This window comes from Lemur catta, chromosome 7, assembly GCF_020740605.2.
Source record: "Lemur catta isolate mLemCat1 chromosome 7, mLemCat1.pri, whole genome shotgun sequence".
NCBI classification, from domain to species: Eukaryota; Metazoa; Chordata; class Mammalia; order Primates; family Lemuridae; genus Lemur; species Lemur catta.
Window position 1 is genome coordinate 62,531,694 of NC_059134.1, and position 13,748 is coordinate 62,545,441.

The following is a 13,748-nucleotide window of genomic DNA, read 5'->3' on the forward strand; positions in this document are numbered from 1 at the left end:
CATCACTCCAAGACTGATAAGACAGAAGCCAATTCTCTGGGCAGACCCCAGAAAAGTTGGGGCATTGAACACATGGTCCAATTTATTTGTTCCCCAGGAAGAATCTTGGAGCTGGGGTTTCCTCACAGTCATAAAGGGCTGGGATTCTGGTGAAAAGGTATCTTGAATTTCCCTACTAGATTCAATGTGTCTGGTTTCATGATCATCCAAGGTGCAGGAGCCTCTCAAGTGGTTTCAGGATTTCTTGCAAAGAGAATTCGTTCATGAAATGTTGTTGAATTTGGATGTTCCTGGGGGAAGGGGGGTCCAGGGCTTCCTATTCTGCCATCATGCTGAATATCTCAAAACAAAAACAGAAACAAAAAAGAAACAAAAAGAAAGAAAAAAACCTCAGGATTTTAGAGATTGCATAGAGGAAGTAGGGGAAGACACAGAAAGAGAGAGGCTTGGGAGAGGGAAACAGGTATTTAAAATGGAGAAATTTTCTGTGCTGTGTGTTGTAATCCTCCTTTTCCCTGTCTCCATAAAGCCTGCAATAAAAGCTACATTACTCACCAAGGATTTGTTTGGAGAAACTGAATCTGTCCTCAGATTGAGCATGGAGCAAAAGTAGAGGCTACCCTAAAGTGATCAGTCACATATAGGTTATTCTTGCCTGTCTCTCCCCTAAGCTGGGGTCTCCTGTAGAACAGGCCTTTCCTGCTAACAGATGTGTCCCCAGCTTCCTGGTCAGGACCTGACCCAGAATAGTGCGTGTGTGTGTGTGTGTGTGTGTGTGTGTGTGTGTGTGTGTGTGTGTTGAATGAATGATTAAAAGACTGCCTGGCAATAGAAGGAGCTGAGTTATTGTCTGTTAAGTAAATGTTCCCTACATCTTCCACAGGAGGAGGGAAAGAAAAGACTTTTCAAAGTTTTCCCACATTTTTTCCTTTGGCCTCCACCACATTGCAGCTACAGAGTTCCTCTCTCCTGACAATGGACAATGTGGGTAGGGCTTGGAAGGCTGGGGAGAGCTGGAAGCTGGACCTCATTAAATCAATGACAGTCAGATAGATCTAACACCTATTATGTGTAAGACAATGGTAGATACTGCACGATTGGTGAGGAAATACAAGATGCAACTTAAAGAGGTTGCATCAGAAGAGATTTCCTCTGCCCTATATATTGCCCTGAGCACTCTCTGTCTCACTGAATTCTCATAATCTTGTACTATTTATTATCACCACGTCACACTAGAAGAAACTAAAGCTCAAATGTGATATGCTTTGTCCAGGGTCACACAGCTAGTGAGTGGTAGAACCAGGATTCTAACTCAGGTAGCCTGAATTTATTCTTTTTTTCCCCTGACTCCCAGATAGAGAAAGTGGCCTGAATTTAAACCTCGGCCCCTACTCTTGGGGATTTTATATACATTACGTTGGAATTGCCTGTTGGAAGATGGATTTTCCTCTGCGTCTGTGCCCTTAAAACTCATAGGTTACTAGCTCTGTGATACTTCCTAAAAATTCCACAAGAGGGAGAGCTTTCCTCACTAGTTCTAGGCTGCTGTCTCTGGAATTATGAATTTAATTTGCAATTTTGTAGGCGGCTCAAGAGTTGGCTGGTTACCTGTACAGAATTGTACGAGTTTCTTGACACAATGGAACGTAGGCACCCTAAGAGGATGCCTGATCAAAAGCATCTAGGAAGTTCTCTGTCCCAAGCAGGCGGCCAATTTTATCCCTCTGCCAATCACTCTCCAAGCCCAGCACCTAATTTGACATGGTGGCAGGGGCTGTATAAGACTTAGATCTTTAAATACCAGCCTCCTCTTCCCTTGCCCAGGTTCTACTCATTGTTCGGTAGCCTGAAAATCTCCACAATAGGTTTCAGAGATTCTAAAACCCAGAGAAAGTCAAGAATAAAGTTGTTCTCATCACTCTCACTACCGGCCCTGCAGAACCTTGTTCAGAATGACTCATTGGCCACAGGACAACCCAGTTATTGTGCCCTTTCCTGAGACAGACACTGAGAATAAGAGTGTAGTGGACACTGTGTGTGGCCCAGTTTTCCCTTTGGGAAGGACTTACTCCCCCAGCTGTTGGGGGGTGCTTCTGGAATATGGCTCACAACTGTCAGCCCCTACGGGGGCCTCTACTGATGAAGGTCACCTCACTCAAGGCCATATCCCCTTTCTGGGGCAGCCCACTTGCTATAACTAATCAATTTAGAGGTGAATAAAGTCTCAGTCCTTTTGCCTCAGCTTGGGACAATTCTGTAGGGTCAGCAGAGGCCTCTGTAGATACTGCATCAAAGCTCATCCTCTTCCTCTGCCCAATCCTATTTTCTTCCTTTCCTTCACAGGTGGTAATTCGGAGAGCACTCTCTAATAAGCCTCCTACAAGTTAATCACCATCTTACCTTCCTGGGTAACCCAGGACAGTTGGAGTGTCCTGAGAAAGCAGATGCTGTGTTAGCATTTAGGGGCCGGATCACTCAGCACCCAGCTGACAATGAAGACCCCATCCCTGGTTAGGTGGACCTTGGGTAATCACCAGTAAACTGGTGGAAAGGAATGCATTAGCTGGTTCAGAACTTTGAGAAATATGAGAAAAATACTAACTATAAGGATAGGAAAATTGAGCAGCTATTGCTAAGCTCAATCAACACCCTGGCCAAAATAATAAAAGGTTGAAAGTAATTAACTGGCAATTCAAAGCACTTGAAATAGTGATGTGAGGTAGAGATACCATAATTGACAGGATTAAAAGCCTCAGAAGAGGGGGGCAATCAGAAGGTACACACCATATATGGCTAGAAAACCCACCAAACAACTGTGCTCCATGGGACAGCCTAGAGGATACACAGTTTACTGAAGAAATAAGGAATGTGCAGTGAGAGAATTAGCATCCCTAAGAAGCTTTGTAATGGCTTTCCTATTTGGGCCAAGGCCGACAGTAGGAAATGCCACCACTGAGCTGTACTCATTGACAGCAAGAGATGATAGGATGTTCTCCCCAAAATAGATGCTAAGTGGCAGCACAGAACCTGCAGAAGCCCACTAGCGTGGGCCCAATAGCATGGATTCCCGCTTCCAAGGCACACATAGCTTTTGCCACTATCAAATGTCCAACCTGCCAACAACAAAAACAATAGCCACATCCCCAGTACTGCATCGTACCTCAGGGAGACCAGTCAGCTTTGTGGTGGTCAGTTGATATTTAATACATTGGCCTCCTTCCACCGTAAGGATGGTGAAGCAATTTGTTTTGGCGGGAATGGAGACATATTCCAGCAAATTGGTAGGATACATATTTCAGAAAGGGGGTTGTGTTTTATGGCTTCCGGGCCTCAAACATCACGACTGTCCAAAGCCTTCCAAGGTGTTTGCAAACCAGTGTTTGAACAACAGTGTTTGATCCCATTGTGTCAGACCAGGAACCACTTTTCAGCAAAACAGGTGTAAAGCAGGCACGTGACTATAGTATCCACTGGTGCCCTTACATCACACCACCCAGAGACGGCCAGTGGGATACAGGGAGGGAAACGAGCTGGTGAACATACAGTGGAAGCACAAGCTTGTAAGTGACATCTAGAGAGGACAGGGTACCATCTTCCAGCATGCAGTATACACTTTAAACCAACAACCTGATAAGGTGCTGTGTTCCCGACAGGTAGAAGAACAGAGGAGTCCAGGACCAAGAGAGGAAGGCAGGAGTGACCTTGCTTACCATCACTCCCAGTGATCCACTTGGGAAATTTGTGCTTTCTGCCCCCACAACTCTAGGCTCTGCAGATTTAGAGGTTCTGGTTCCCACTGGGGAAATGTGTCCAGGAGGGGAAAGGGTCATAGCTGTTGCCTAGGAACTTTGGGCTCCTTGTGTGAAGGGGACAGCAGGCAAGAAGAGGCATGACCATCATGGCTGTAGAGTTGCTCCTAATTGTCAGGAGTAGGTAAGGCAGCTGTCACACATGGAGACACGGGGGAATATGCTTGGCATCCAGCTGGTCTCCTTGGCTGCCTCTTAGTACTTCCCTGCCCCTGGTAAAAAGAGAAGTGCAGCAGCCATAGGTTGAGGAGCACACGGATCCCAGGACTCAGACCCGCTAGGGGTGAAAGTCTGGGTCTCATCATCAGGTAAGCCACTGAAACAAGCAGAGATGCTAGCTAAGGGCAAAGGAAAGCTAGAATGGCCAGAGGACAAGAATGATGGGCGTCATCTGCTGTCCTGAGATCAGGTGCAGTGAGCTGTAATCCTTCCCCCTACCTTTCTTCTTCTCAGTTTCCACCATGAAGAGACATTCATAAGTATGCTGGAGGAGCTGCTTCCAGAACTTTTATGAGGGGGGGTGGTCCCAGTGGCACAAGAGGCAGTCTGCTGTGATGTGCACCCTGGATCGCCCTTCAGGGATGAAGGACTTATTTCTCCATAGCTGCTCGGAGTGGTCTCAACAGAAAGTCCTCAGCTATCAGCCGCTTGCAGGGATTTCCTTAAGTGAAACAAACCCTCTCACCTCATTTCAGGACAACCCTGAAGGGTTGTCCCAGCTTTGTAACTCCCATAGGGTCCAGTGAGGCCTCTATGAGACAGCATCACAGATCAACTCTGCTTCCTTCCCTCTCCTTTCATAGTTGTTCTTTCCAAGAGCACCTTTGAATAAATTTCTCATATGTTAATTGCTGTCTCAGAACCTGATTCCTGGAGAACAATATTATTCAGGTCAGGGGAAGAAGGGCTTTTGATCCTATATCCATGTCAACAGAAAAGAAGCCAAACTCTATAAAATAAAGAGGCTTATTTTGAGCCAAATTTGAGGACCATTGTTGCCACCCAACCAGGTTCATCTGCCTGCTGCCCAAGAGGAAGCCAATATGCTGAGACAGCAGGGTTTATGGCAGAGAAAGTTTATTTTGCATAGCGCTAAGCGGGGAGACAGGAGAAACTTCTCAAATCCGCCTCCCCCAGTTTGGAAGACAGGGTTTTTAAAGACAGTTTGGCATAGGAAATGGAGTCTGCTAATTGGCTGGGTTCTGGGTGGAACCATAGGGTTGTAGAATTGTCTTCTTTGCTGACCAGGTTCTTGGGTGAAGGTCACATAACCAGTCGCGTCAGTTCCTCAGTATACATAGGATGCTGGTCTGGGTGGGTCACCTGTTCCACTGGAATGCAGCACTTGGAAGATACCTCAGAAACTACCCCAAGGTTTCAAAAAGGTGATATTATTAATATCTATGGAGAAAGCTAAGAATCTTTATGACCACCAGCTATGTGGCTCCACAGTGGCAATTACAGGGAAGCAAACAGGACAGTGGCTAATTATTATCATTATTTTTAGCTAGGCCTGTGTCTTATTTTTAGCTAGGCCCTTACCATAGTTCTTGCCTTGCATCCCTTTTTATTAATTTGTAAGGGCAGTTTCACCATGACCTGGAGCCACGTCCAAGAAACCTTGAGCAAGTGGACTCTTTGTGGCTGGGTTACAGTTTAGTTTTATACATTTCAGGGAGACAGGAATTACAGGTAAAGTCTTAAATCAATACATGGAAGGCATACATTGGTTTGGCCTGAAAAGGTGGGACATCTTAAAAAGAGGGGTAGGTTATAGGCGGGTTTAAAGACTCTTTGACTTGTAATTGGTTAAAGAAATGAAGCTTTGTCTAAAGGCTTGGAATGTTTTATATTAAGATAAGGAAGTCTGAGGCCTGGGGCGGTGACTCATGCCTATAATCCTAGCACTCTGGGAGGCCTCTTGAGCTCAGAAGTTCGAGACTAGCCTGAGCAAGAGCTAGAAAAAACTAGCCGGGCGTGGTGGTGCAAGCCTGTAGTCCCAGCAACTCAGAAGGCTGAAGTACAAGGATCACTTGAGCCCAGGAGTTTAAGGCTGCTGTGAGCTAGGCTGATGCCATGGGCACTCTAGCCTGGGCAACAGAGCAAGACTATCTCAAAAATAAAAAAGATGAGGAAATCTGTTAATCAGAGACAAGCTACCAGCCATATATATATATATATATATATATATATATATATATATATATATATATATATATATGTATATATATATATTTTTTTAACATTCTTTTTTTTTCTTTTTTATTTCAGCATATGATGGGGGTACAAATGTTTAGGTTATGTATATATTGGTTGTATAAATTGAGGTCCTGTAGGTTTGTCTTGTATAGCCTTAGGCCTGTTAATGAGTTACAAAGGATAGCTACAGGAAGGGAGGGACACATGATGAGGAACGTCTGACCTCTCTTCTCATGGCCAGCAACTCAGTTTTAGGGTACCCCCTTGGCCAATACGGGGTCCATTCAGTCAGCCAGTGGAGGGTAGCCTTATGATACACAGCAATCGATGGTTCTATCAAGAGCAACAATATGTATAAAAACACTGTCAACCTAAAATAATCAAAAGGGGCAGAATATAGTTTAAAGAGAGTTTGTTCAAGGACAAAGTTTGAGGATGGGCTGCCCAGGAAGCACAGATTCCAAAGAATGGAAGTCGATGTTCCAAAGGGTAGAAGTTTGTCATCACTTATATAGACAAAACTTAAGGGCATTTAATAGAATTTCAACACCTTTCTATGTAAGGCTTAATGCATAGTCACAAAGATCTGATTAGTTGAGGTGATTCTTCTTTTCGTTCAGGAAAGGTATATTTAACATTCCACACTGAAGATGTAACTGTCATGGGGTCTTGGGCACCATCTGGTCTGAGTTAGGTACAGGACAATAAGGCAGACAGTTAATATAACAAATATCAGTGATTGGAAGGGGGGAGGTCTGGTCTCACAGGCTCTCCTAGTCATTTACAGAACATGAACAATGAGGAAGAGTTAAACAATAATCTAAAAAGCAAAATTGCAAACATGCTACCTGACTCAGTCTCCAGAGCTTAACTTCTCCCTTGGTATAATAAATTTAGAGGGTCCTGAGATTTTATTTTCTTTTACAACACTAGGTAAAAGAAGATTGGGCAAATGAGAAAGAAGAAAGTGATCAAGTAAGATGTTATGAAGGAGATGGGATATTAGCTAAAGTCTAGGAGAACAGGTAGAATTTGGACCCTGGGGTCATTGGCGTCCTCCAAAAGGAAAGACAGAGATTCAGAGCAGTAACAGTTAAGGAGAAATGAGGCTACTTGAAATCCCCAACAGTGAAATGAGAAAGAGGAGATTACGTTTCACAGCAAATGTACCAGGCTCTTTCATGCCTCGTGCTTTATACAGATGTTCTTCCTCCTTTTCCTTCTGCCAGAATTTTAATCCTTGAAGATTATAGATTCAAGCCTACAGTTATAACAAAGAAGTAGTTGTCAGGGAGGAAAAACTTTTTCCTCTACCCTCTTAGGTTCAGTGCCGGAGGCCTGTGAATTAGACCGAGAAAGACAAATTAACAGAAGAGAAGAGTTTATTTGTATGCACAGGGAAATCAACAAAAGAAGTAGCTGGCTCATTAAATGGTTGAAGTTAAAGGCTTATACAAGTATTTTAGTAGGGGAAAGGGGAGAGGGAGAAAACTAGGAAAAAAACAAATAGATTTCTTTAGGGACTGCAAATGGGTTTTTAAGAGAACAAAGGGGAGATCAGAAAGTTTGTGATATTCTTCATCTATACCAGTATGAGTGGGCTTTCTGTCCTCTTCAGGGCCATAAAACTCCCCAGGAGAGGGTACTTATGGTGAGCTTACTCTTGGCTTCCCACCTGCGAGTAGAAGCCTCCCCAAAGAGGAGATTTATGACACTCCTCATTTCTCAGAAGCTTTTGCTTTTAGTTAGAATAAGGGAAGCTCCAAAAAGGTTTCCTTTCTGCGTCTATTGAATCTGAAATGTCTTCAGCTTAAAATAATCTGTATACCAACTCAGGAGTTCTGAGTGGATCCCCACATAGCAAAGCATAGAGCCAGAATGTTGCATTCAAATTCCAGCTCCAGCATTTACTGGCTAGCTGTGGGATGTTGAGCCAGTTACTTAATCCTCCTTACCTCCTCTGTAAAATGGAGAAAATTATAATACCTACCTCCTGAATTTGTTGTGAGGATTGAATTAATGCTAAGCCCTTAGAAAAATACCGAGTACATTATCTTAAAAATACATGCTAATTATTACCATGATTACTCTGAGATGATGCACCCAGAACTGGGGGAAAAGAATTTTCTCACTCGGATAAAATTCTCAAAGAAAAGAACTGACAGGACTTGATAGCTCTGTGGATCATGGTGAAGCACTAGCAAAACAGCTTAGGTTTTAACTGGTCTTCTGCCACTTAACTTTTCCGTGCCTCAGTTTCCCCATCTGTAAAACAGAGGTAATAGTAGTGTACGCACTTCTTAGGGCTGTTGTGAGAATTGAAGATTAGTAACTATAAAGTGCCTAGGGCCAGGCGCGGTGGCTCACGCCTGTAATCCTAGCACTCTGGGAGGCTCAGGCGGGTGGATCGCTCGAGCTCAGGAGTTCGAGACCAGCCTGAGCGAGATCTCGTCTCTACTAAAAAAATAGAAATAAATTATCTGGACAACTAAAAGTATACATAGAAAAAATTAGCCGGGCATAGTGGCGCATGCCTGTAGTCCCAGCTACTCGGGAGGCTGAGGCAGGAGGATTGCTTAAGCCCAGGAGTTTGAGGTTGCTGTGAGCTAGGCTGACGCCACGGCACTCACTCTAGCCTGGGCAACAAAGTGAAACTCTGTCTCAAAAAAAAATAATAATAAAAATAAAGTGCCTAGATCAGTGCTTGGCATATGGTAAAGAACGCAATAAATGTTAGCTTTTACCATCGTGGATACACGGTGAGGGACCTAAGTTCTAGCCAATGTTCTTGGCCGTCACAACTGTATGGTCTTTACTGCTTAGTTACTTCATCATCTCTAAGCCTGAGTTTTCTCATCTGCATCAAAAGTGACTCAAAGAGCTGGGCACGGTGGCTCACGCCTGTAATCCTAGCACTCTGGGATGCCGAGGGGGGAGAATTGCTTGAGCTGAGGCGTTCGATACCCCCTGAGCAAGAGCGAGACCCCCATCTCTACATAAAACACAAAAATCAGCTGCGCGTCCTGGTGTGCGCCTGTAGTCCCAGCTACTGCGGAGGCTGAGGCAGGAGGATAGCTTGAGCCCAGGATTTTGAGGTTGCAGTGAGCTGTGATGACGCCACTGCGTTGTACCCGGGCGACAGAGCGAGACTGTCTCAAAAAAAAAAAAAAAAAAGGTGACTCAAAGATTCTGAAGGGTGCTGGTGCCAGTGGCAGAGCATGGGAAACCAAGGGGAGGCGCTGCCTTGGCAGGGGCACCACACCATGTGGAGGGATCCCTGTCCGGCCCTGCTCTCTCCATTACCCCGCCTCCCTTCGCGATGAAATGCCCGCGTCGGCCTGGCAGTTACTGCCGGAATCTGAGTGCAGATTTGCACAGAGGAGGCGCCTGGGAGCCAAGGAAGAGCCTCCCACCCCAGCTGCCCCGCATGGGGCCCCAGAGCACGAGCGCGGCGGCTGGTGCAGGCTGCTGCGGGCTGGGGCGGCCGTGACCGCAAGGCAGAGCCCCTGGTAACCGCAGGGACCGGCCGTCCGCCCCAGCTGCCCCAGTGGCCTCGGTCCCGGCGGGGGTGGGGGGAGAGGGGCGGGAACGGGGCGGGAACGGGGCGGGAACCAGGGCGGTCCCCGGCTAACCCGGCCAGCTCCGCCTCCGCGGCGTTGACAGGACTCGCTGCCGCCCCCAGGATCAGCTGCTGGGGACCAGAGGAAGAGGAAGGGGCGGAGCTGCTTTGCGGCTGGCCGCGGGGCCATCAGCCGACCACAGCGAAGGGTAATCGGGTGTCCCCAGCGCCACCCGGGTCCCTGAGGGCCAGCCGGGGCCTAGGCCAGGGGGCCTGGACAGTCGAACCGGCCCTGTCTGGGAAACCCAGCAATGCTCCACCGCAGAGTATCACCCTGTCAGAGCCACCCCAGGTCCGGCCGGGAGCAGGGACTGGACAGCTCCTCGGGAGCCCCCCGACTCCTTTGGGTGGGCCTAGGCCTGGCGCTGGTGCTGGCTCTGCCTGAGTCCCTGGTTCTGTGGGCCCCAGCGGCAGCCCACCCTCTTCCTGCCCAAGGCCATCCTGCCGCGTTCAATGCCATAGTGCCCCAGCTCCGGAATGCCTTCTTTGGGTGGCAGAATTTCACCTGCCCAGTCTGCAAAGTCCTATTCACCGCCATCAACTTCGGGCTGAAGGTGAGCTAAAAGGGCTGCGGGTGGAACAGGCCAAAGGGGAGCCCTGGGGTGGGGGCTGGGGCCAATGTGGGAGCCCTGGGGGGTCCCATAGCATTCCCAATGGAGAGGGAAGCATCTACAAGCCTTTACCGAGTTTGCTCCCCTTTGGGGACACCCGTGGCTATGTGCCACCACCATCCCATTGGGACCTTTGTGAAGTAGGAAAAGAATGCAGACAGCGCCTGAGAAAGCCAGTAGCTGACACAGAGGCCTGAAATGCCACTGGCCACTGAGCTAAAGAGGAAACGATGGCCTGGTGCTGCCTCAGTCACAGGACAAGGTCTGGGAGGCAGGGGGTGCACTGAAGTTCCTCACCATGGTGGCACTGAGTCCAACTCAGCCCCAGTTTGGATATGGAAGCCCAGGGGGTGGTGGCCAGGGGTTAGCCTGGTTCCCCGGCTCTCTCTGACATCTTACCACTCATTCCTCCCACCACAGAAGGAGCCCAATGTGGCCCGGGTGGGCTCCATGGCCATCAAGCTGTGCAAGCTGCTAAAGATAGCACCACCCACTGTGTGCCAGTCAGCTGTCCAGCTTTTTGAGGATGACATGGTGGAGGTGTGGACACGCTCAGTGCTGAGCCCATCTGAGGCCTGTGGCCTGCTCCTGGGCTCCACCTGTGGACACTGGGACATCTTCTCATCTTGGAACATCTCTTTGCCAGCCACACCGAAGCCACCGCCCAAGCCACCCAACCCCCCAGCCCCAGGTGCCCCTGTCAGCCGGGTCCTCTTCCTCACTGACCTGCACTGGGATCATGACTACCTGGAGGGCACAGACCCTAACTGTGCGGACCCACTGTGCTGCCGCCGGGGCTCTGGCCTGCCGCCCACCTCCCAACCAGGTGCTGGATACTGGGGCGAGTACAGCAAGTGCGACCTGCCCCTGAGGACCCTGGACAGCCTGCTGAGTGGGCTGGGCCCAGCTGGCCCTTTTGATATGGTGTACTGGACAGGAGACATCCCCGCCCATGACGTCTGGCAGCAGTCTCGACAGGACCAGCTGCGGGCCCTGACCACCATCACAGCCCTCGTACGGAAGTTCTTGGGGCCAGTGCCAGTGTACCCTGCTGTGGGCAACCATGAAAGCACACCTGTCAATGGCTTCCCTCCTCCCTTCATTGAGGGCAACCATTCCTCCCGCTGGCTCTATGAGGCAATGGCCAAGGCATGGGAGCCCTGGCTGCCTGCTGAAGCCCTTCGCACCCTCAGGTACTCAAGGTCCATGGAAACCCAGGAAGGGAAAAGAAATGTGGATGAAAGTGAAGGGAGGGAACCTGGGGCATTGTCTCTGACTGCTCTGGCATGAGTCAGTGCTCTTCACTGGCGCCTCCTAATCTGACCCCACTTTCCCAGCCACCATCTTTTGAAGGGCTGGCAGCATACCCTCTCCATGCCCCAGTCTGTGTCTTTGCTCATCCCCATGTGGCCCACCTTACCCCCGTCCAGGTCCCAGGAAGATCCCTCTGCATGGCCTTTGCTTCCCACTCTAGTTCAGTCTTGCTTCTCCCCCGAATTCCTAGAGCCCTCTGCCCTCTGAGCCATTCTCTTCTGCCAGACAGGCCCTATAGTTAGCAGTGTTGGTGTTCAGCTAGAATGTGAGCTCCTTGAGGATGGGGATGATGTCCTGCATGCCTCTGCCCCCCACCCAAATGCCCCGCACAGGACTGGGCAGGCAAGACCAGGATGATGAACGAGTGTTGACTCCTCGTGTTTACTTTGTTTCAGAATTGGGGGGTTCTACGCCCTTTCCCCGTGCCCCGGCCTCCGCCTCATCTCTCTCAATATGAATTTTTGTTCCCGTGAGAACTTCTGGCTCTTGATCAACTCCACAGATCCTGCGGGACAGCTCCAGTGGCTGGTGGGGGAGCTTCAGGCTGCTGAGGACCGAGGCGACAAAGTGAGGGAGAGTGGTGGGAACACGGTGGTGGAGATGGTGCAGGGAACTGGGGGAGAAGCAGGCTCGGTTGGGCTAAGAGCACCTGTGGACAGAGAAGCCTGCTTTTCTGCCACTGTTCCCTGGGACTTCAGCTCGTGGTTGCCCCTGGAAGCCCTTTCATTCACTTCTCCCCTCTCTGGCCAGGACTCTCTGGCCCCTTGATGCCCTGATAACCACACTTAACTCTCCCTCCAGGTGCATATAATTGGCCACATTCCCCCAGGGCACTGCCTGAAGAGCTGGAGCTGGAATTATTATCGAATTGTAGCAAGGTAGAGGGGGATGAGGGTGGGAGTGGGGTTGGGGTTGGGGTGAGGGGATGAAGTGTCTCAAGGTTGGAAATTCCCTTGAGGATCTCGCCATCCCTGCCACCCCATGTGGTGGGGAGGCTAGTTGAACAGGTTGGAGAAAGCAAGCATCCATCTCCCCAGATCTTTTCCTCCCCCTCCCTAGAATCTTCTGAATATAATTAGTATCTTCTGGTCAGGTATGAGAACACCCTAGCTGGACAGTTCTTTGGCCACACTCATGTGGATGAATTTGAGGTCTTCTATGACGAGGAGACTCTGAGCCGGCCGCTAGCTGTAGCCTTCCTGGCGCCCAGTGCCACCACCTACATCGGCCTGAATCCTGGTGAGTGAGGCGGAAGGGAGCCTTCCTCATCCTGGAGTTGGTGGGATGGGGGGCGCGGGCGGGGGCAGGGGGTCAGCAAAGGGTGAGCAGGATATGTGGCCCCTCCCAGGACTTGCCTTTGCTCCTTTCGTCTCCAGTCAGCCCTCCTTCCTTGCAGGTTACCGCGTCTACCAAGTAGATGGAAACTACCCTGGGAGCTCTCACGTGGTCCTGGACCACGAGACCTACATCCTGAACCTGACACAAGCAAATGTGCCCGGAGCCACGCCGCACTGGCAGCGCCTCTATAGGGCCCGAGAAACCTACGGGCTGCCCAACGCACTGCCTGCCGCCTGGCATGACCTGGTATATCGCATGCGGAGCGACACGCAACTCTTCCAGACCTTCTGGTTTCTCTACCATAAGGGCCACCCGCCCTCGGAGCCCTGCGGCGCGCCCTGCCGCCTGGCTACTCTGTGCGCCCAGCTCTCCGCCCGCGCCGACAGCCCTGCTCTTTGCCGCCACCTGGTGCCGGATGGGAACCCCCGGGATGTTCAGAGCCTCTGGCCGCGGCAGCTGTTCTGCTAGGGCCCCAGGGCCCAGAGTTGGGAAAGTTCTTTCTAGGAGGGAAGGCCACAGAGCGCTGCCGTGGTTCAACCTGGCAATCATGTCCGGTGGAAGAGCCCATCCCTGGGCCCCTAGGTACGCCAGGAAACAGGACCTTCCCCCTTCCTGGAGCTGGTGTAGCTGGAAGTGGGAGGGGGTGGCTGCTCTGCCTGTGCCCAGTATCTAGACTGCCTGGGAGCTGCTGTCCTTCATGGCCCTGGAGCTGAGGAGTAAGTTGACACTGCCCTGGACAGACCAGACAGGAGCTGTTACCCCCCAGGCCTGTGCTGCCCAGCCAGGAACCCGGTACTGCTGCTGCTGCCTGACCCTGCCAGGCTGTTAAAATAAAGATAAGAGACTTGGACTCCAGAC

General features: G+C 49.9%; 1 protein-coding gene across 2 annotated transcripts; it reads left to right on the forward strand.

Moving 5' to 3' along the window:
• Positions 1-9,689: 9,689 nt before the first annotated feature.
• On the forward strand, positions 9,690-13,745 carry SMPD1 (sphingomyelin phosphodiesterase 1). Of its 2 annotated transcripts, XM_045557350.1 has the most exons (6): positions 9,690-10,181; positions 10,659-11,431; positions 11,948-12,119; positions 12,354-12,430; positions 12,646-12,791; positions 12,949-13,745. In XM_045557350.1, exons 1-6 carry the CDS (start codon positions 9,879-9,881, stop codon positions 13,356-13,358), a joined length of 1,881 nt encoding a protein of 626 aa, XP_045413306.1. In that variant the 5' UTR covers positions 9,690-9,878; the 3' UTR covers positions 13,359-13,745. The 2 variants fall into 2 exon arrangements, with proteins under 2 accessions (XP_045413306.1, XP_045413307.1); XM_045557351.1 differs by lacking the exon at positions 9,690-10,181 and having other exon boundaries at positions 11,302-11,471.
• Positions 13,746-13,748: the final 3 nt, after the last annotated feature.